The sequence below is a fragment of the Acipenser ruthenus genome, chromosome 4 (genome assembly GCF_902713425.1).
Source record: "Acipenser ruthenus chromosome 4, fAciRut3.2 maternal haplotype, whole genome shotgun sequence".
Taxonomy (NCBI): domain Eukaryota; kingdom Metazoa; phylum Chordata; class Actinopteri; order Acipenseriformes; family Acipenseridae; genus Acipenser; species Acipenser ruthenus.
This window is the reverse complement of record NC_081192.1, coordinates 84,875,866-84,898,638: the sequence shown is the minus strand read 5'-3', so window position 1 is coordinate 84,898,638 and position 22,773 is coordinate 84,875,866. Positions and strand designations below refer to the sequence as shown.

General features: G+C 37.3%; 1 protein-coding gene across 1 annotated transcript in view; it reads right to left on the bottom strand.

Annotated features, from left to right (window-relative positions):
* Positions 1–21,471, bottom strand: part of wnt9a (wingless-type MMTV integration site family, member 9A) — a 37,847-nt gene extending 16,376 nt beyond the window's left edge. The window contains exon 1 of the mRNA XM_034000772.3: positions 21,311–21,471. Within this exon, the coding sequence (XP_033856663.1) occupies positions 21,311–21,402 (92 nt within the window). The 5' untranslated portion in view covers positions 21,403–21,471. The remainder of the gene's footprint in view (positions 1–21,310) is intronic.
* Between the last annotated feature and the right edge of the window lie 1,302 nt (positions 21,472–22,773).

The following is a 22,773-nucleotide window of genomic DNA, read 5'->3' as shown; positions in this document are numbered from 1 at the left end:
TTTTGCTCTGTCTTTCGGGTTAGACATTGTTGTAAGTGACTCTGCAGTTGATGCATAGTTCACACACCCTAGTCTCTGTAAGTCGCCTTGGATAAAGACGTCTGCTAAATATAATAATTAAAATATGTACATTTAAAGCTGCTTAAAGATCCTACTGACATCTTTCAAAAATGCTAAATTCAGGTCAATACAATTCTGGCCTTGCCAAATTCCTCCTGTCTAATTCCAAAACCAAGGCTTAAATTCTCCAGAGATCATGAAGTATACTTTAATAAAACTTTACCTCTGCTGCATCCTGCACTTCATATTTTGTCGCATTTTCTTTTTAAACAGATTCTTCATGTTTTGATATGCTATTCAAATCAGCATAGGCATTCACAAGTTGGCAAAGGTATGATAAATAATTGATTAAATGGTGAAAGTCTTCTGCATTCTGTTTTGCTTTCCCATTTCGGAGAGACCTGACTCCTACTGGGTTACCTGACCGAATCCTTCATGCATTTTCAATTTTCATCCAAAAAGTACAATTCAAGCCATTACAGTGCTATGTGAAATAACAATGATTTGTTTTCAAAAGACAACAGGAATCAAGATGTATCTGCTCACCGCACTAGAGGAAACCTGTCATTCAAATACTGCCACCTTGTCATTGGAAGAGAACGGCACTCGGGTTAGCTTTTTTTACAATAACTTATTATGAGTTAAGTTCTTAGAATCATGTTTGTTATAAACATTTGCAAATAATTTATTAAGGAGGTGCAATTTCAAGACCTAAATATAGGTAAAATAAAATATAAAAGACAATGCCTGTAAAAGTTAGCTTGGGGGAACTTGACTGAGGGGTGCATCTACTAACTTGTAACAGGGTGCCCCGTGTTGCTATCTGACTGGAATGAATGAAGCCACTAATTCCAGGACTGCAGCTAAACATGTAAACAATCCAACAAACTTCGGGATAGATCGGAGTTGCCAGAATCAGTTCAAAATGCCAAAAAGTACTGAGTTATTTCAAGTGATCTAGGAATATAGGAACCTGCACAGAAAGGTTCAATACATCTTACAGCTACTACTGTTTTTAAATGGGCCTGATACTAGCTCTAAAGAAAGTACTCAAACATCTGTGAGTGGAGCACCTAATAAAGAGTGAGCTACTTGACAAAAAATTCAATAGCTTTCTTCTGCAGGTAGACACACGTCTGTTTCCATTGAGTGGACTCATATTATTAAATGTAATATTTGAACATGCTGTCTGCTTTTCATTCTTATCGATATGGATCAGCTAGTATATTCAACTTGCAGCGCTGGAAAAATATCACCTGAGGTAAAATACTTCAATTTAATTATTCAAGGACTAACTTAACCTTAAACTGTTGAGTGAATGTGGCAGTGTACGTGCTAAAACACACTATGACATGCAGCTGTTCAAAAAGTTATAGCAAGTATGTTAATGACATACATCCCTGCCACGTCTGAAAATACAAAATTAGAACTATGAATATCAATGGAAAAACGTGATCACCGTGACTAGGGCTTTATTTTTTTCACGGTCTAAAAATAGGTATTTCAAGATATTTCATGATTAAACATAATATTTATTAAAGCAGAAAAAAATAGCATTGTCAAATTCAAAATTGATCATTTTCTCTAGAGTTATTATGCAACAAATGTTCCTAAATATTTAAATACTTACCTGAGAATTTTTAAAAAACAACACCAGACATGTGAAATGTCCCCTACTTGTACTGGACAGAGCGATCTTTACCAGAAATATTCCCGATCTTTCATGCAACTTTTTGAACACATTTTTTAGAAACTGTGCAGCTCTATGCAGTGTGTTAAATCATTTACCGGAAGCAAACTAAACTGGCTGCAATATTCCTAAATGCAGGGTAACAGGTAGTGCGTCAACAAAGCAAACGTTTACTTTATTTATTTTTATGTGATAAAAAAATATGTATATTTTATACTATTCTTTCATAAATGGGAATTTTCACTGGGAATTACATATTACAGAGCAATGGGTTCATTTCACGGAAATCGCAAAATCTGTGATAAAAATACAGCCTTAACCATAACTATGTAATGGGCAGTGTTGTGTGATGCACTGCCGTTCTGAATTCCGTCCCCCGATGGTGAGATGTTATAAGCTCCATAATCATGAATGCAGACGAGCCTGGCTATTTTGCTTAGTGCTTAAAAAGTTCGCTTTAGGTGTGCTTGCGCGCCGGTTCACACCCAGCCTCCGCCCTGTTACACCTACATCACTACAGGTTGACATATGGGCAGACAGAACAGACTGTATAACGTTATAAGCAAGAAAGGAATTCCCCATTTGCGCTCCTTCAGGCTTTATCAGCTCTGTACCTGTAATCTCACACTGTTGCTGTGTCAGGAAAGTTCAAGCAGATGCTGTGTGTTACCTTTGTAAGCACATACATTTCTGCCAAATCTTTACATACAGGAGTTATTTCTGGACAAATACTCTGTGGTCAAATACCTTCTTGGCATTTCATTAACATTACACTGCGAGTCATACAACAAGTCCCATGCTTGTATTTTAATGTAAATTGATCTTGCCAAAAATGTCATTACAGTGATACTGTTACGCGATAATAATAGAGGGGATTTGCTGTACGAGGATATGTTATTCAGAACAGGCTTGCCACATTAACTGTGTAGAGGCTGGGATTAAATCACTAACAACTTCACTGCCTCCCAGGTCCTTCACTCTGGGCTGGGTAAAGTGAAAAATAGCTGCAATAGTTTATTATTATTATTATTAGTAGTAGTAGTCGTAGTAGTAGTGGTAGTAGTAGTCGTCGTAGTAGTAGTAATCATACTAATAATATATGTTGTACTATTTGTATTATTTATTCTAATATTCATAAGGATAATGTACACCCAACTGTAGAGATTAAGGCCCATATGCATAAAACTCACCATCTCCTTTATCGTGCCAGTAATAGTGTTTAACATGACAGTATTTTATCCTGTGATGCATAATCCGCATTTACCGTCAAAAAACATCACTCATCGCGATGTTAGAATAACATGCCTTGAGAGACCAATTTTGTTATTAACATATTATTCGTCTGATTCATAAATCTGTATTGTGCCGTTAATTGACCCTCACAATTAACACGTGCCTCAGACCAGGCGAAGAATGAGATTTGTCTTAACGGTGTCATTTCCTAGCATAATTTCTGTGTTTAGGAACATGTATTTACGGCAATAGTAATAATAAAAAAATATCCAGTAATTATGTAATCTAATTATTCTGTTATTTGTAACGCATACATTAAATTGCATTGTTAAGACGACTGAACAGGATAAGCTATTTACTGGCTGGAAACATATAAATCACGTTTGTAGCCTATTCGTTGCTCTAAGAAAACGCCAGGCTTCAGTGTGCTTGTGTGGACTGTACATCAAGAGGAGGAAGATATCTTGAAACATGACCCAGAAGAGTGAGAAGACCCCGCAGTTTAGTTTACAATCTGACGTTCATCTTGCCACAGCTTCTGGCAGCATATATTCTATTTTTACAGTACCACCGCATTAACCCGATCAGCTATCTCCTGCCATATTTTTCAGCCACAGAACCTTGAATTTCCAAACAGCTGATCTGCATTGACGAATAAGTCTTATTTTAATACTGCAAGTTACTGGGGATTGAATGCAGGTTTTCATAACCCCTCACTCGCGTCCAGCACCTTTTAGTACAGGAGATCCTTGCTATACAGACACAGTTACACCGTACAGTCTGATATGCCTGATATGTCCCCTTTCATAACCAATTTGTTGTACTGACTGGACGAAAATAAACCCAACAACAGATACAAGTAGCTATTAAATTAAAAACATGATTAAAAGAGGGCAAATAAACATACTCTACAGAGTTCAAACAAACTGCGGTCGATCGGTTGGAAAAGGGCAAGAAGCTTTCAGAGATACTGCTGGACTCAAAATGCAAAATGTGGACAACAATATTCTGAATTTGAAGTCCTTAATTGCTTTTTGCAAAGAAAAGAAAGTTTGACTCATGCCAAAAGAAAGCAAAAGTAGTAGGTAGGCGATGTGTTACTTGTAGCCACCTGTACGCTGCACAGTTTTCTATGTCCATTTAAAAAATATGTATTTGTGTAAAGTGTGTGCAGTATATGTAAGGTACTGTAAAGTACTTGTCTGTCAATCCAACAGATATTTTGGAGCGCAATTGAGTGTGCGGTTCTCTCATTCTCTAGACTGATTTATGGCTTCGCCTTGTGAACTTGCACCTCATTTGCTTCAGTGTGCGGATCCTTTTTTCTCTTTAATTATCACTGTATAGTATCATAACGTGTTAATGCGGCACCATGATCTGTTTTGTGTACTAAGTAGGCTGCGGTAAATGAAAACACGCTAAAATGTTGTAGTTTCAATTTAACATCATGTTGTTTTTTTTTTTTTTAACATTGTACAGTATGTGTAATTATTATTATTTATTTCTTAGCAGACACCCTTATCCAGGGTGACTTACAATTGTTACAAGATATCACATTATTTTTACATACAATTACCCATTTATACAGTTGGGTTTTTACTGGAGCAATCTAGGTAAAGTACCTTGCTCAAGGGTACAGCAGCAGTGTCCCCCACCTGGGATTGAACCCACGACCCACCGGTCAAGAGTCCAGAGCCCTAACCACTACTCCACACTGCTGCCCTGTAATGCAGCAGCATGATTTGTTTGTGTTATCGGTAGCCTACAGCCAAAGTAAAAAGAAAGTGCACTAGGTTATTCATTAGATTTTACTACTGTGCTATACAGCGACAGCCAAACATTTTGCATCACCTACAATTTTAGGATTGAGACATCATTTTAAATGAAAGACAACATGAACATCATTTTGATCTTTTATTTAACATCATGTAGCCAAAGAAATTACAAAATGATATTGCAAAAGTCTACCGGAAGCCATAATAGTAGTACAGGACTTCATGTTAGATTTGAATTGTCAGGCTCTCATTATTATATGGAAAACGACAAAGCATTATGTAATTCAACATGTTAAAGTAACATTATTCCGCAGGTTTCATTCGACATTATGAAGCAAAATATGTTAATAAAAGCTGGGGATAACAGGATTGCTGTCTGATGGGGGAGGATCTTTTAAGAAAGGATCAGCAATCACATACCTGCCTGCTTTCCACATTTACAGCAACACGCAATGGAAATAATCCAGGGAAACAAATACAGATGGCTGTAGGCGTGCTGCTGTCATGTTCGCCTTCATGGCATTTTACACACCAATGAGCTTGTTTGTCTTCACCTGCCAGTCAGAGCAATCCTTGTGTATTTATTTAGGCTGTGTTAACTGTGTTTGCACAGGTTGTTAGTATGATTGTTTTGTTATTGTATTGAAATTCTTAGACTATGGATGGCTATTAGAAATACTGTGATTTTATATTGAGTGCAATTTGATCTCTTGCTTAGAAATCTGAAATATTCCCTAATGTAAACAAAGTGCCAGTATGAGGGTAACATGCACATTCACCAACCCAGGACAAAGAACACAAATGTTCAAAACGGTGGTGAATATAAACACTGCCATTGGCCGTATTTCTATCTGCCACTGGGACTGACTTAAAAGTGATTTGAAATCAGGTTAGGAACTCAAACTCTCCAACTTGCACAATGGTGGCAGTTACTTAATGTGCATCCAAGGCAAAGGCGGGTTTAAATCTTGGAAACAAAATAGGTGATACATACAGGTGATCTTTGTCCAGTTGCATATTGTACTGTAGACTGCAGAATGAACAGGAGGCAGTCCCAGTTTGACACTGGAAGAAGATGAGATAGTTTTATAGACTGGTTTCATAGTGCAAATGTGGCATTACCGTTTCCAATGCTAACGATGGTTCATATGTACAGTACAGGTTTTGAATGTATATAGTGTCACTGTACATGCTTTACCAACACATGACATCTGTAATGTTTACCATTGCCTAGTTTCTATTAACTTTCCCAGAAATGCAGATTTTTTTATTATTTTGTATAATCCTCCCCCATGGTTTGTGATAGCATAACAATGTGGAATTCTCCATATGTTATTCTTGTTTCAAACATTATTTTACTTTCTCCAGAATATATTTTGGCAACGTACCTTGTACATTGAAAAGTACATCCTGTTTAGGCACCCTATTTAAAATCCTACTCCTCATATTTAACAGAGATCCACACTTAGGGGGTAGACTTGTGTGTATTGCATATTTTGTATTATTTAAAGACTGTTTTTGTTTAAGTCTGTTTTGGTTATTATTACAAGTAACTGAGCTTTCTTTGTGTCTTTTGCAAGCCTGCTTTAAGTGAATAACCCGTATTACTGTATACTGTGTTATATTGTTAAACTATTTAATACTATCGGCTATCTCTTCTGTTTCCTGTCAAAATGTATTCTTAGGATTCTCAGCAGACATCATAAATCATATTCATTGTTTTGATTTGTTTTTCTCTCATGCCTGTCCAAATCATCTGTGAGCTTGTTTTTCTAAAGCAGTGTAGCATTATACAACTTGTTTCTGAGAACAAAAACCTCCATAGTCACAGCGATCAAAGAAGATCTCAACCCTCTATATGTTTTGCCACCGCTAGCATGCAGTTCGACAGTGTCACCTATTAGTGAAACATTCTTTGATTCTTTGCTAGTGCCTGTGCGTGTTGGTCTTATATATTCCTAGAACTCTTGACATATCCTTTTCTATTGCAGAAAAGTATAGCAGTGCCTGCTATCTGCTTCCTAGGAATCTAAAATAGAAGCACCCACAGGCTTGTAGGATCCTCGCTTCTCCCACGCAACTCCACTACTCCGCTCACTCCACTGGCTCCCGATCACCGCTCGCATCCAGTTCAAGACTCTTGTACTAGCCTACAGATGCCTTGACCAGACTGCACCCAGCTACCTCCAGACCCTCATCTCTCCCTACACCCCCACTCGACCTCTCCGCTCCGCCTGCACTAGAAGACTGGCTCTACCTCCTCTATGCTCCCCTGCCTCCAGAGCCCACTTCTTCTCCACCCTCGCTCCGCAGTGGTGGAATGACCTTCCTACAGATGTCAGGACTGCCCAGTCCCTGACCACATTCCGGCGCCTCCTCAAGACTCACCTCTTCAGACAGCACCTGTAGAACTCCTCTGTTTTTCCCCTGGGACACTTATCACCCTTCCTTAAATGCGCTTTACTTGCTCTTATTTGCCCCCTATTTTACTGCATTTAATCCTGTACTTCAGAGTACTGTAATCTGCCAAGTGTTTAATCTGTAGTATTTTGTATTTAATCATATCCTAATGTAACTATCACTGATACTGTTATCTGCTGTATTATTGAATTGTATTTTGTCACACTTGTACTTGCTTGAACCAAGTCATTGTATTTATCTTGCTCTTAATTGTATTATTACTTGTACTGTGATACTTGAAATGTATTTGCTTACGATTGTAAGTCGCCCTGGATAAGGGCGTCTGCTAAGAAATAAATAATAATAATAATAAAGTGGTAATACACTCTTGTAAACTTGTTTTGTTGCCACTTTTATAGTATTTTTTCTGTAATTAACGTTTTACGAAGTGAAATTCCATTATACATTACTTCTCATACCAGTTGAGCTTTCTCACTGGCTCAGACACTTACCTTTCTTAATTCAGGTTTCTTTAAAAAATATATATCAGCAAGAGACACCACTATGTCAGGGACAACACACGACAGGGTGTGCGTTGTGTTGCATTAGCATACGGCTGTAGTTGGGTTAGAGTGTAGTTGGGTTGTAAGTGTGTTATCCCGCTTATAAAACGGATACAATAATAATAATAATAATAATAATAATAATAATAATAATAATAATAATAATAATAATTTATCATTTTATTATATATCCTTCCACTTTGAAGAAAAAAGTAGTCCCTCAAACAACGTTCTATTTGTAAACATTAAACTGGAGGTTTTCAACATTTCCATTTATTGTAATTAATTAAAATGAATGAAGACTCCATGCTGGTCTCAATCGCTTCGTAAACAGAGCTAACATAACCAACAATATTAGCCTTGTTAGTGACCAAGCATTTAAAAATGCCAATCATGTATTTTTGTTGATAATAACAGAAAAGGAGGCTGTAGCAGGGTAGAAGATTGCCCTGCACATAGTTAGTGGGGCAGGGCAAAGCCCTGCTGTTAAAATAAATGTATTGTTTGGTTTGTGTGTTGGTGGTGGTTGGCAGGGATGGGGTTCCTATCCCTGCCAAAAACGTAGGAATGCCACATAGGATAGAAGGAGAGAGAAATCCTTTGTTTGGGGTGGGTGTTCAAGAGGAGGAACGTGTGTGTGAGAGACAGGAGAAAGAAGCAAAAATAAAAGTAAAACGAAAAATATGATGACAGGATCAGTGAAGGCAACTGCCCAGCCTGACCTAGATTTTGTGTTATGTGTTCGTGATTTGTTTTGTTGAAATATTTATTGTGCTTTGTGAGCAGTGTTTTTTGTGAAAATGTTTAGTTTATTTTTATTTAAATAAATTTGCGAGCACCGGCGCTTTTCACCCGCAAGTACCTGTCTGTGGCTTTGTCAGCTTTCTGGTCTTGTCACTCAGCCGTCCTGCCACAGAGGCAAAGACAAAGTTCACTATCCACGCATTACTACCGCTGACCTGGAGAAGCCAATACAAAAATACATTATTGGCATTTTTAAATGCTTGGTCACTAACAGGCTATCATTGGGGTTTATGTCAGCACTGTTTACGGATGATTGAGACCAGCACAGAGGTTAACATAACAAAGCTAGAAATTGAGTACTCTTGACCAGCCAAATTACGCACTGAAGCATAGAATTCTCGTAACAGACCATTTACATTTTCAAGACAAACTGTTTTTAAGTCGATTATCATTTATTTATGTTTCATCCAATCGATAAAAACACCAGCTGCCCAAGCATTTTAGTTTTCTTCGATTTCATTAAGTTGTTAACTTGTTAGATCTTTGTGTCTCCTGCTTTTTTTTTCAACTGAGGTTTTGCTTCTTGTAATTCTAGCCAGTTGTCTACTGTCATACCTCCAAAAAGATCAAATGTGATGAAAGGAATGCTACCCATTTTTTAAAACTTTGAAAGTCCTCTCACAACAATGTGTATATTTATTGCGAGTTTAATATCTTGTGTGTTGATAATTTATTAATCGAACTGTGCTTCGGCAAAAATAAGTTCTGGTGTACATTTTACTATTTAACTGCACAGTAAAAAAAAAAATCAACAGCCAATCAGCGCGCAGCATCCAAATATTCCGTTTTATAAATTGTATTTATATACTGTGTAAGTATTGTGATGCCGTTCTCATACCTTGGTATGTTTTTGGTATTGAGCAAGCTGGCTGTTGCTGTGTACTCTATAGTTCACAAGTGTGTTACAAGGGTCTATTAAAAAACCTAGCATCACAATTCACAGTTATTCCGGCTGACTACACAGTGTGGCAGAGATATGATCCACTGTACAGTGCCAATGTTCTGCAGTGCTGTAAGTAAAGCTGCATGGCATTCATTAGGCTAATAACTCCCTTGAATCAATCTCTAAAGACTCCAGTTCACTTCGAAACACTCAGAGACATCACAGGCATGCACCTACTGTAATAATGACTGAAGGACATTGTGCTCTCATTTATCCTGCTGCACGCAAAAGTAATTCAGCTTATTTCTTTCAGTATGTAACAGTGTAGCAACAAATCATTTATTGTTAATAAACAACTGTGGCAACATTAGTGAATGGAAAACATGTTTACCCAATCATAGTGAGGACAGAAATTACAAACCATCTCACTTCAGCAACCCAGTTTTTAAGAGTCCTTTCAGAATCAGCACAGATTTGCTAAATGTTTGAAATCATGGCAAATAATGATTTAAGCTGAAACAACAAAAGAACACACCTAAAAGAACACTGAGATATCAGCCATTACTCAATGGTGGTATATGGCAATCAATTAACCAATTTAGGAATGGCCACATTCCACCTTTATTTCTGCAGGGATGGGATTTTAACCCCATCCCTGCCAAACTTAAACCCGCAGTGCTGAAGACAGGAACTTACACCAGGCAATCCTAGAGGACAGTCGACTCCGCGTATAGGAACATGTCATCAAACTCAAATTTAAATGGTTTATTCAATCTTTTCAAAACTGACTTGTCATCGCGAGAGTAATCTAGAGCTGCTGCTAATTTTTATTACATGTTTAGGAACGCTGTGTTAATAACCACTGTGTTAAAATCCATGCTTGTCTTGAACAGTGCTCTTGTATTCATAATTACTGTTAGAGCCGCTGCTACCTTTTTACCGGATGTAGGGATCAGCATCATGACACAAGTAATAAATACATTTCTGTTGATTCATTCATATCATAATTGGCCTTGGCATATTTTGTCTGGTGGTCAGCTCTGTCTTAGAGAACACTCTGGCTAAGAGAACACTTCGCTTGCTTCCTTAGGGGTGTTCTCTTAGCCGGAGACTAATGTAGCTCTAAGGGGTTTGTGTAAAATATGTTGGTTTTTTTTTTGTTTGTTTGTTTTTTTTTAAATGTCATACAGAAATAATCCTATAATGCAGGATAGGTAACTGAACTTGTCTTTCATTAAGCATAATCATTAAGTGCAAGCTCAGATTCAAATGGTAAGATGCTACGGTAAGATCTTCTTAATATTGTTTAAAGACCACGCTTCCTAACATTATTAAGATTAGCTCAACTGAAGTAAAAAATCATGGGAATTGATTGGTACATGGAGCTGGAACACGTACAGGCTCACAATTTGATTACTACTATACACTGTTGCCCAAAATGTGTTGCCATTAATCTTCACTGTTCTATAAAGCGGTTTATAATTCTGCTTTTAATTTAATCAGTCATCACCAGACATGAACAGATTCATTTATTTATTTTAAATACCGAACAGAAACACAAAAAGGAACAATGCATGGCAGTCAATGTGTTAAGTACTGTACAAAATATATTTTGGACAAATCAAAGAGAATTAGAACTTATGTTACTGTAAAGCCTCTGCATAATTCATTTGGTGGTGTATTATGGTTCTGCACACAACCTTCTGTATCAGCAATTATTCATATCGAGTAATTAACCATTTCAAACAAAATTGGTTTTTAAGAATTAAAAAAAAAAAAAAAAAACTGAAGGCTGCATCATCCCACATAGCAATGTCGAAGGGAGCAGAAAAGGCTGGTTCGAGCCAACATGGAGTAACAGGGGACTTATAAACAGCAGATGTGGCTGATGGAAAACAATCCAGGAATTGATCACCCTGGCAAACAAAAAGCTGTTACATCCCAAGAATACCATGAAGGCACCACCACTGCTCACTCCTGCTAGATGCAGCTGATGTTCAAAAAGCGAAGGTCCAAGTTCAAACTTTTCAAGAAGCACTTTAAAGAAAATCTAAATAACAAGGAGGAATGCAAACTGTGATATATTATACATTGGAGGATACATATAACTGTGCTTTTTAGTAGAGCAGAAGTATTGTCTCCAAATCCCCACCCTGCCCTAGCAGTCTTAAATAAAGGCTGACCTATCTGTCTTTGAATAATATTGGCCTACATACAATCATATCCAAGCAAAAGCGCACCACACTCGGAGAGCGCTCTTTCAACTTCATGGCCCCGACTCACTGGAACTCTCTCCCAGCTTTAGTGCATGCAGCTCCCACAATCGCTCGCTTCAAATCAACTCTCAAGACCCACTTGTTCTCTCTTGCTTTTAATGCTCTCTAAACCTGGTATCCATTATCAGCTGTTGTCTAAATTGCTATTTCAGGTTTTTTACTCTATCTTGTTTGTATGATTCTAGCCTTTTATTTAATGTATTATGCTTATATTTAATGTATTTGCATTGTTTTGTAATGTTGTATTAAATGTACTATGCCCTGTATTTAATGTATTATGCATTGTTCCTCACTATCTTGTAAAGCGCTTTGTGACGGTGGTCCACTATGAAAGGCGCTATATACAATAAATATTGATATTGATTGATATCATAAATGTTTATTGCAAAAAAAAAAACATAAGAAAAAAATCTAAAACATAAACAAATAGTCATAGTGCTTAAATTTGATTTAATAATATTAAAAACAACACATTTTAGAAAATAAAACCAATTAAAGCTCTACAGACTGCAAGTTCAGCTGGTAATCTCACGCTGTAGCCTCTGTGAAAGGGTTAACAGAACCCCCTGCTGGACAAAAGCAGCAGTTGCTTGAAAAATGCAGACAAGTGTAACACAGGTGATCACTGTCTGTGTGCAGCCCGGAGTCCTAGAGCTTCCTAGACTAAAACAAGTGTTGTCAACACATCCAGGGGGTGACCTTGCTGAATCCTGGAGCTGCAACTGAGACAACACGGTGTTAAGCATCAATACCCTGGTGGTGCAAAAGTCACGAAGGAGAGATATTCAACAACAGAGTACTGCAGGATGGTCATTATAATATGGAGACACTGAAAGTCATGAATACACCGGTTCTAAAACTGCAGATTGCTCCTTCAGGTGCCTATACATTTAATAAGATTAGAATATGGCTTTAGGAAAAAACACAAGACCATGTTAACAGTGCAATCAGACAGCAGATTACAGTACCGGTACATTGAAAAGAAAAATGATCTTTCTTTCAAGTGTGTAGTTGAGTGAATACACAGCCTCTACATTTTAAAGTTGCGTATACTCAGAAGTGACATGAGCAGTTTCATTTTGAAAATGTCGTAAAGTACAACTAGTCAATATGAGAATTCACTATGCAGATCACTGTTGACAAATTATTATTATTATTTATTTCTTAGCAGATGTTTAGCATAAAAAAACACAACCATATGTCACACATGTAATATAGCCTAAAGAACTGTGTTGCTTCTATTGCTTCTTTATTTTAAACTACGGTAAAGCCACAAGTACTATATGGCAGCACATTATAGCCCTGTGTCGGTAACAATAGTCTTCTCTCAAGTCAATAATTTTCTACCGTAGTACCAAGAGCAGAATGAATATTAAACCGACCAGACTTAAGAAACCATGTCATATTCCCCCTCCTGGCAATGTTCCCTTCCAAAAACAGGAACCTCTTCGGATAGTAATCCCATATATTTGGTGGCTAGAGGTCTTTGTTGATGAAACATTCAACTCTTGCCTAGCTCCCAAGTAGCTGCGGTGGCCCTTCCATCTGTTTATGGTTGAGTGAATTGTAAGTTTTACTCCTAACTATGTATACTATATCACAGTAAATTCACATCCCAGTCTGTCACATATTTTTAGTCCTCCCGACGCAAATTGATGCCTGCAGTTACAAGATTTAATTTTACAGTCAATGGGAGTGTGAATGCATTGGCCTTGACAATATGGACCTGACCCAGCGGCTGGAACCACCCTCTTCTGATGTAAAGGGGTTAACTCAAACATGCCACTGTTCAGCCAAACCGGACAGACAAACCCAAAGTAACAGTGATGGCTTTGAGTTATTATAGATTCATCAGTACTAGATAAATCATCCTCAGTGGCATTTACAGCTGTTTTTAAAATCACAATTCAAATGGCTGTTGGATTGTATTCTCTATAGTAACATATAGGTTACCCACACACACACACACACACACACACACACACACACACACACACACACACACACACACACACACACACACACACACATATATTAGTCCTGGGACAGACTCAGGATTTTCATGTTCGGGTATTCTGTCATAACTTAAATATTCATTCGGATATTCATTTGTTTTCAAAAAGTAATAAAAGCCATTGTATACTGCTCAGAACGCAGGCAGAGACAGCATAGCAGCAGGGGCAGGGGAGCGTGGCCTCTGTGTGTGTGCCTTTATTTTACAGCAAAAAGTTAGAATATGTAACATGTTAAAGAAGAAAAATATCCCAGGAATAAATAATATGTTGTGTAGGCCTTACTTTACCCCAGTGATTGTTTTGTTTATTTACAAAATAAATAGTACATAAAGTTGAAACTGCATTTTATTTATTTATTTATTTTTTTTCATTCCTTGCCATTGCTGTTTCTTCACAGTAAACAGCGGCCATCGACACGTTTTCATAAAGTAATAACATGAGGTTTACTTGTGGCTTTTTGTAGCTGAACAAGCAAATGAAAACTGAAATTTAACTTTAAACACCTCAAATAAAACAAACGTGGAAATGGTGCTGGAAAACGAAGGGTGAAAAAAAACAATTTTGGTTCTCGTTTATTACATTCCACATAACAGATAGTCGTAACAACAAAACAAATGTGTGTCACTGTACAACCTGCGATCACTGTAACTATTTTGAATGCAGTTTAAACTTGTAATTTTATGTTGGTGTAATTGTATTGTATTTATATGTGACGGCAAAGCCATGTGTTTTGTTTATTTTCATTTAAGACGTGTTCTGGCAGAGACGAGATTAGCACTCGTCCTCTGCCAGGAGTAATTAAAAACCTCGTGCAGAAGGCGGCCATCTCCCGAATTAATATTAAGTGATTAATTTGTTGCTAAATCGGGAGATGGTCACCTGCATATAAACCTGCAGCACTCTCGGTTCTGGGTGGGTGTTCAGAAGAGGAACGAGAGCGAGCGAGCGAGAAAGATAGATATACAGGAACAGTGACAGCAATTGCCCAGCCTGACCTGTATTGTATTGTTTTGTGTATGTGATTATTTTGTTTAAACTTTTATTTTGTTCTGTGAGCACGGTGTTTTCTGTTTCAGTATTTTATTTTGGTATTATTTGAAATAAACGGCACACGCCGCATCTTTTTGAAACTGCAGTACTACCTGGTGTCAGTGTTTTGGTTCCTGCTTCTGGCCTGACGTCACCACAAAGCCACCCTGCCAAGGTTGGTATTACTACTTTTATATGGCATTCCCAAGACCTGTTCCCCTTTGGTTAAGCTTGTGCACTTCATACCTCCTTCTGCTCTGTCCCCCTTTATTAATCCGAGAGCTCAGATGTCATTTGGAGTAGCTCATTCCTTTGCCACAGATGCTGGATACATTTACATTTTAAAGAGTAGTGTAAGACTGCATAATGTCACCTCTCTCAATTTCTTACTTCAGGGCTCCACTTGTTTTGCTTCCTGATTGTCAACGACATGTAAAGCTGCCATTCATTTAGACTGACAGGTCTTTAATTGCATGGGGGAAAAAAAGCTGAATTACGCCAGCCTTACTGACACATCCTGAGAGTCAGAGAGCTGTGTTAATGGAAAGTTTAATGTTTATGTGCTTTCAGGTGAAACCACAACAACAACATATCTTTTGAATTCAAAGTTGTGCTTCTCAAGTCAGTGGTATTTAGCTACAGTCCATACTTCATCTTGAGGGCAAAATTTGATTTTTGCCGTATTTAATTTAGCTCTTAATACAAGTCTTCACGGGTCCAAATTAATCATCCCGACCCAACCACGAACCGGCAATTATTTACCTGACCCGACCCCATGTAAAATTCTTGTTATTAAACCCAGATCCGACCCAGCCCGAAAAAACAGCTTAGTATATACACTGACTAGATACAGTATTTAAGCAGTGTTTTTTTTTTTTTTTTTTTTCCAGTCAACCTTGAAATCTGGCTGAACTACAGACAGTGTTTATTCCATCATGAACCTACACAGAGGACTATACAATTAAATATATAATATGTTTGTGTAAAAGATACAAAGATAAATACATTATCTAAAAATCAAATGAACTGAAATATGATCGCCTAAATGCATGATTTTATTACAAACTTAACACAAGATCAAATGGTACTGAGATGTAAAATGTGTGTTTTGCAAAACTTGTTTTCCTTCTTTGTCCACCATAAAAACAAATGATTCCCACACTGCAGACTTACATTTTTCTGTGAGTTTTTTGTTCATGGAATTAATTTTTCTTAAGTTTTTCTTTCACGACCTTCATAAACAAATCCATTACTCCGACTTTTAAGAATGATCTAAAAGAATCACCTTCGATATGGGTCACGTGTCTGCTGCTGCGCTCTGCAAGCCATGTCATGTGCTACTGGGGGAAGCCAATCCACGCAACAGGAATTATAAACAATGATTTTTAGTACCAAAGAGAGCCTAAGTCAACCCGACCCGAGTGTTGCTTGACAATTTTGCACCCGGAAACCCGTTCGTTACGGGTCGGGTGTAGGGTCCTCTGGTCCGGGTAGACCTGTGAAGACCTCTAGCTCTTAGTCCTCCAAATAAAATGAGTTAACCATTCACTTGCACTATATAGACTTTAACGGTGTACACTAAAACAGATTCCGACAAACTCATAATGTAGGGTCTCTTTGCCAGAATTGTTTGTTTCTCATTTTGTAACACTGATGTTGGGTTTGACATTTGCATACACACAACAACAAAAACGAGTAATATTGGATGCATCACAGCTTGCGTGTATGGCACAGCAGTGTGAAACATACCTTACATAGGGCTACAACCTACTCATTTTTCCATTTATTTTACTGTCTTTACAAAACTTGGAGCAAACTTTGCAATGGAGCTAACACTTTAGTAAAATGTGTCCCTTGCTTGCATCGCATCCTGAAGCTATCCCATGAGAATGTTTTCTGAAACACAGCTCTTTCCATCTTCATGTCTTCCCTAAAACAACATCATAGTCACAGACCACCATTAGAGGCCCCTGTTTTCTGTGGACAATTATGGTAAAGGTCACATTTTATATTAACCAGACGATCACTAATGGAAATCACATAGTAATTATCATGTGGATTGCTCAGTAATATCAGTTAATGAGGGATTAGGGCTAGGGTTAGGGTTAAGGGTAATATAACATAACAAAATATGTTGAAGCACATGTTTTAGTAGACATATTTTATTTAATAGTATTGGCTCCACAAGTGAATCTTCTATTTACAATACCTAGTGATTTATGAACTTTATGACCTGTGTCATTTCCTTGTTTGATGGCACTGTTAAATCAAACATCACATGAAGACATCATCTTAACACATCTCTGCACTATTCCACGAAAGAACAAGAAAATAACACAGGCGCAAAAGTTTTTGACTGAAGGTCTGTTGTCCTATCGGGGGACATTTCCATAGCACACCCAGGCTCTGCTCCAGGCTGCATCACTACAGGATGTCAGCTACTGACAGCTGTTGATCACACACATAATGTCTCCGAGGGAATTCAAGTGGACAAAATTCACAAACCATAATGGTAAAGGGCTAAGTGTGAACAGATACAATCATGATGAAAAAAAAAAAATTCTCATTCTGGTTCACTATCTTCCCTCTCCTGGGGTTTCTTAAAAGCTGTTTACCATATGACTTAAAAATTCAACTTTCCATAAACACAGTCTTATTTCTATCACCATTGTGACATTCTCTCTTTAAGGCTCCGTGCTGATTTGATCAGGCAGGAGTGAACACAAGCTCAAATGATCAGCAACATAAATGAGTTTGAGGAGAAATGTCCAAACCACTGATGCACAGGCTGTTATTATACATAACAAAAAAATATTGTGCAACCAGAAAAAGAAGAACTCCAGCAGTTTGAAAAGTTAAATACATCTACCAGAGAACTGAGTATATAAAATCAACCAAGGACTGTAAACAGTGGATCAAAGGCATTTCATTTTCAGTTCTAGCCTGACCACAACTTAACAACTTATTTATTTATACAGGCTTTGAGTATTTCAACCCGCATGTATTTTGATTTCATTTCCGATTTTACCAAGTTTTCATAATAAGAAAGAAAAGTTGGGAGAGGGCAGGTGGAATATCATTCAATCGCGGTACAGTCCCCCTTGTGTGAAGTGGGGAAAAGCAATACAATAAATAAATGGGGGAATTACATGTGCTTTTCATCAGTTATCCCCCCCCCGGTGCTACTTAAATTGACCCTGCAAAAGTAAATACTACTCAAAAGGGTTTGATTCCTTGTAACAGAAAATGTCAGTTCAAAAGGATATTAAGAATCATAACTAGAAAGAACAGTTACCACTTTTAGCAGACCTGGGAGGTCAATGGCTAGATGGTTTTAAAAATGATATGTGTTTCATAGCATGCAGTAAAATTGAGATTTAATAAGTAGTTTCAAAACTTTCCAGCACCACAAACAGACATTGCACTAACAGGTAAAATATCATCCATAAATATTAAACACTCAATAGTGCTGAATTTATAAATACATTCAATGTCAAACGTTAAGACTAGTCTTCCAAATTGCTAAATGTTGAGTTACATTTTTTCCCCTATGGACAATACCTCCAACACTTCAGTACACTACAAGAAACCTGCGCACACTACCTGTGGCTTCGGGACTATAAAAGCATAATACAGTATAATCGTCAACAATTATTTTAGTCTCTGCATACAGGAATCCCACTCCACCCTAGCAATACACTATATCAGCTGCAGAAATCTTATTTATTTTATATTTATGGTCCACCGCACAAGGGAAATTGAGTGTGTAACATTGGAGGTCTATTTTGAATGAATCAGAACCAAAGAACGCTTCAAATGCCTTTCACTCACAGCAGGTATTTATTTTAGTCTGGGCGTTCATAAGGTCTGTCTCTAGAAGTTCACTATTTCAGGTTCATCTGCTAAGCAGACCCCTTTTTAAACTGGATCGTCCTCTTTTTAAGTTTCGCACATGTGTAATTGCTAATGATTACTATTATGTGTGTGAGCTGGAAGCTGTTTTTATAAGTGTTCTTATTTGGAGGTATGTTAGATATGAAAGCTTGTGTGGCTTGCAACTTCTGAACATCCTGTTGGATACAGATTCAGAATGGTGGTGGAATGGAACAGGTACAGCTAAAGATTTTTATACCAAACCATTTCCCCAAAACACCCCAAAAACCCTCCAGCTGACTAATAGCAGATCTAAGGTCCTTATCATTTACAAGCACGCATTGCTGTGAGTTGCTGTGTTGTCTAAACACATTTAATCTGTGCTACTAATTCAAGGAAATATGCCACAATAAAATGAAACTCTCCCTTCACCTGTTCTGGATGAGTAAATAAGAACATATGACTTCCAATATTAAGATAAGGCTTTGAAGCATTAGGCTATGCTAAAAGAACAGTATTTTGTTGCTATACTTTTATTGGGAAAACTGTTCAACTGCACATTGTTAGGGTATACAAATGATCTTTCTCAAGTAACACATTTTTCTCTTGTTTTACTTATTGTCTACTCATAGTTTTATCTTATTAATATATTCTTTATTTTGTCCTAGTTGCTTGGCATCTGTTTAGATGTGATTTTAACCATTGGACATATTTCCCTCCCTAAAGCCTACATGTTGGACGTGTAAGTTAATACGGGGTTGATTTGGTAAGTACAGGGTTGATTTGGGGATATCTAAAATTCCCTTTCACACTAGTTGATTCACTAAATTAATTTGAACCCATTACAGCAAAGGTATTAGACTTTAAAGTAGTTTATTGCAGTAAACTCCTATTTAGACCTAGGCCGACAGGAAGTCACTTGAAGAGCTTTGAAAAGGCAGTGATTAAATTAAGTACTAAACCATTTACTGTGTCCAGATTTTCAATCCCAATTTCAGTCCTAGCACCACAAAGATCACCTTGAATGTATTTGTCAATCCTAGCATGGACATTATGACATACAAATGTATTTAAACATAGCATTCCTCCCCCCCAAACCGCAAACAGGCCCACTCTTAAAAAAAAAAAACGTTGGTTCACTTTCTCAGGTTGTGAATGCTGAACAAAATTCAGGTTATGAAGGTAATGTTTTGTTTTTCAGGTTTATGTATTGAGAATCTCCGTTTTTTTCTTTCTTTTTTTCCTTTAGGTTCAATCAATCAATCAACCAATCAATAATAATAATAATAATAATAATAATAATAATAATAATAATAATAATAACAGTACACACCCTACTAAACAAGCAAAAAAAGCAAGTCAAATTAAGTTGTTGCATTGTGGATTTAACTTCTTAGCTTTCCTGTGCAGCTCAGTTTTGATTCAAGTATACCCAAAATGGTATTTAATCCTTAAAAGCCAACTTTTGATTCATATTGTGACTGTAACTGTGGATTACAGCATACCGTTTTTTTTTTGTTTTTTTTTTTTTGATAAAGCATACTTTGCTTTATTGTTAACATCTGCTGTGAGATATTCTGCATTGTTTATTAAATGGACTCACAGTGCTACACAGTGGATGGTTACAAGCATTTCAAGAAAAGAATGCGGTTTTTTCCTGATGGGTGTAAAACGGTCCCTGCTGCCTCCCGTTCAGGTGCCTGCTCTAGCCAGTTCAAAAGAATAAACATGCTAACACGTGCACGCATCCGCTGATCCCAGCAATTTCTAATCTTTCACAGCTGTAGGTAAATCATCCATAAGCACATTAGCACATATACCAGAACAATACATATAGGTCTACAGCCATAGAAAAATGACAGATGAGAGACGTGTCTACAGCCCAAAACTCAAACATCAGCAGTTTTCTTTTCTTTCTTTTCCAAAGAGCTTATTCCAGTGCGTATGACAAGACAGTGTGCAAGTTGGAGCACAACTCATAAACACTACACGAACAGAATAAACCACACATGCTCAGGTTAATAGAATAGTGCCGTACAAATAATTAAACAGCCTGCCAAAAAAAGAATGACAATGCAGAAAGAAAGAAAGAAAGAAATTAGACAAAACATATGAGGCGCACCCAAACTTTAGAGAATTACAAACTTTTTACACAAGAAATAATGAAAAACACATGTAAGAAAAATATAGCAAAAACCTGTCATGCGATATAAGAAACCATGTATTGGGTTTGCTTGAACGGACAACTGACTAAAGTTACCCAAAGCGTCACTGGCAAAAATAGAACTATATACATCTGAAAAATCGAAGGATTTTCAAGTTATGGAACTCTTGAAAACAGAACAAAAGCATTACAATGCTCCTAGATTTACTTAACCATAAACACCGAGTCCCAAAACTCTTGTTTCTATTGTTAAAACAAACAAACAAACAAAAAAAATCTATATGTAACAAGTGTGTACTGTTAATAATCTACTATACTGCACAAATGCACCAAAGGCATCTCGTAACATTACACAATCCGTTGAAACGTTAAGACACTGCTTTAAAAACGATTGTCAAAACTTGTTTGTTTATTATTATTATTATTATTATTATTATTATTATTATTATTATTATTATTATTATTATTATTAAATTATATTATTATGAAATTAACATCAACCAAAATAAATACATAACTAAATAAGTAAATAAATAAATACCTACCCAAAATAAGCAGTGGTTGGTCCAGGCAAGTTGATAAGGAGGACTATAATTGTGAATGATAACCATCCCAGGAGTAGGTGTCCATCCAGCATTTTGCTGCGGCTCCAGGGCAGATCATTTCGTTTCTCCTGAGTTTCTGTGTAAAGTTCCCAGCTCTACGATCTGCACTTCTTATAGAGTGAGCGAGAGTCAGAGATTGTCAGATTGTTACAAGAGCTCCTCCCATAAGAGAGAGAGAGAGAGAGAGAGAGAGAGAGAGAGAGAGAGAGAGAGAGAGAGAGAGAGAGAGAGGGGGGGGGCAGAGGAAATTACAGACAGATCAGCTGATTTGACTGTATTATTTCTTATACTGTACAATATAGAAGTAGGCAGTCATAAGGTGGAGTGGGGCTGCAAAGGTGTGATAACAGGGCTACCTATCTGAAAAATTGAGGGGCCAAACATTCAATATACTTTTATCATATATTGCTCCATTTCATTGAGGCTGTGTGGTCCAGTGGTTAAAGTCCGGGTCTTGTAACCACAAGGTCACCGGTTTAAATCCCACCTCTGCCACTGACTGACTCACTGTGTGACCCTGAGCAAGTCACGTAACCTCCTTGTGCTCCATCCATCCTGCGGATGAGATGTTAAATCAATGTCCTATTGTAAGTGACTCTGCATATAATGCCCAGTTCACAGCCTACCTCTGTAAAGTGCTTTGTGATGGTGGTCCACTATGAAAGGTGCTAAATAAAGATATTGCTATATAAAGATATACAGCAGTGGTTGACCAGAGGGTCATGGGTTCAATCCCAGGTGGGGGACACTGCTGCTGTACCCTTGAGCAAGGTACTTTACCTAGATTGCTCCAGTAAAAACCCAACTGTATAAATGGGTAATTGTATGTAAAAAAAATGTGATATCTTGTAACAATTGTAAGTTACTCTGGATAAGGGCGTCTGCTAAGAAATAAATAATATTATTTCCATCTTCCATTTCTGAAAATAATACAAAATAAAAGACACCGTTCAGTGAAGCAACACCAGGATACATGTATTCGTACACCACACATTCAAGAGGGAATTCAAAATGATGTAATTTGGTTCTTGAGTATGGTAGTAGATGAAACATTGAATATTTTGTACTTGTTTTCTAAAATAGTAGTTAATTAATAATAATTAAACCCATCGAAGTGCTTTACAATAAAAAATACATGCATCATTTATACGCTCCTCTGCCTCCAGAGCCCGCTCCTTCTCCACCCTCGCCCCGCAGTGGTGGAATGACCTTCCTACAGATGTCAGGACTGCCCAGTCCCTGACCACCTTCCGGTGCCTCCTCAAGACTCACCTCTTCAGACAGCACCTGTAGAACTCTTTTCCCTCTGGACACTTTATCACTCTTCCCTAATGCACTTTACTTGCTCTTATCTGCTCCCTATTTTACTGCATTTAATCCTGTACTTTAGAGTACTGTAATAT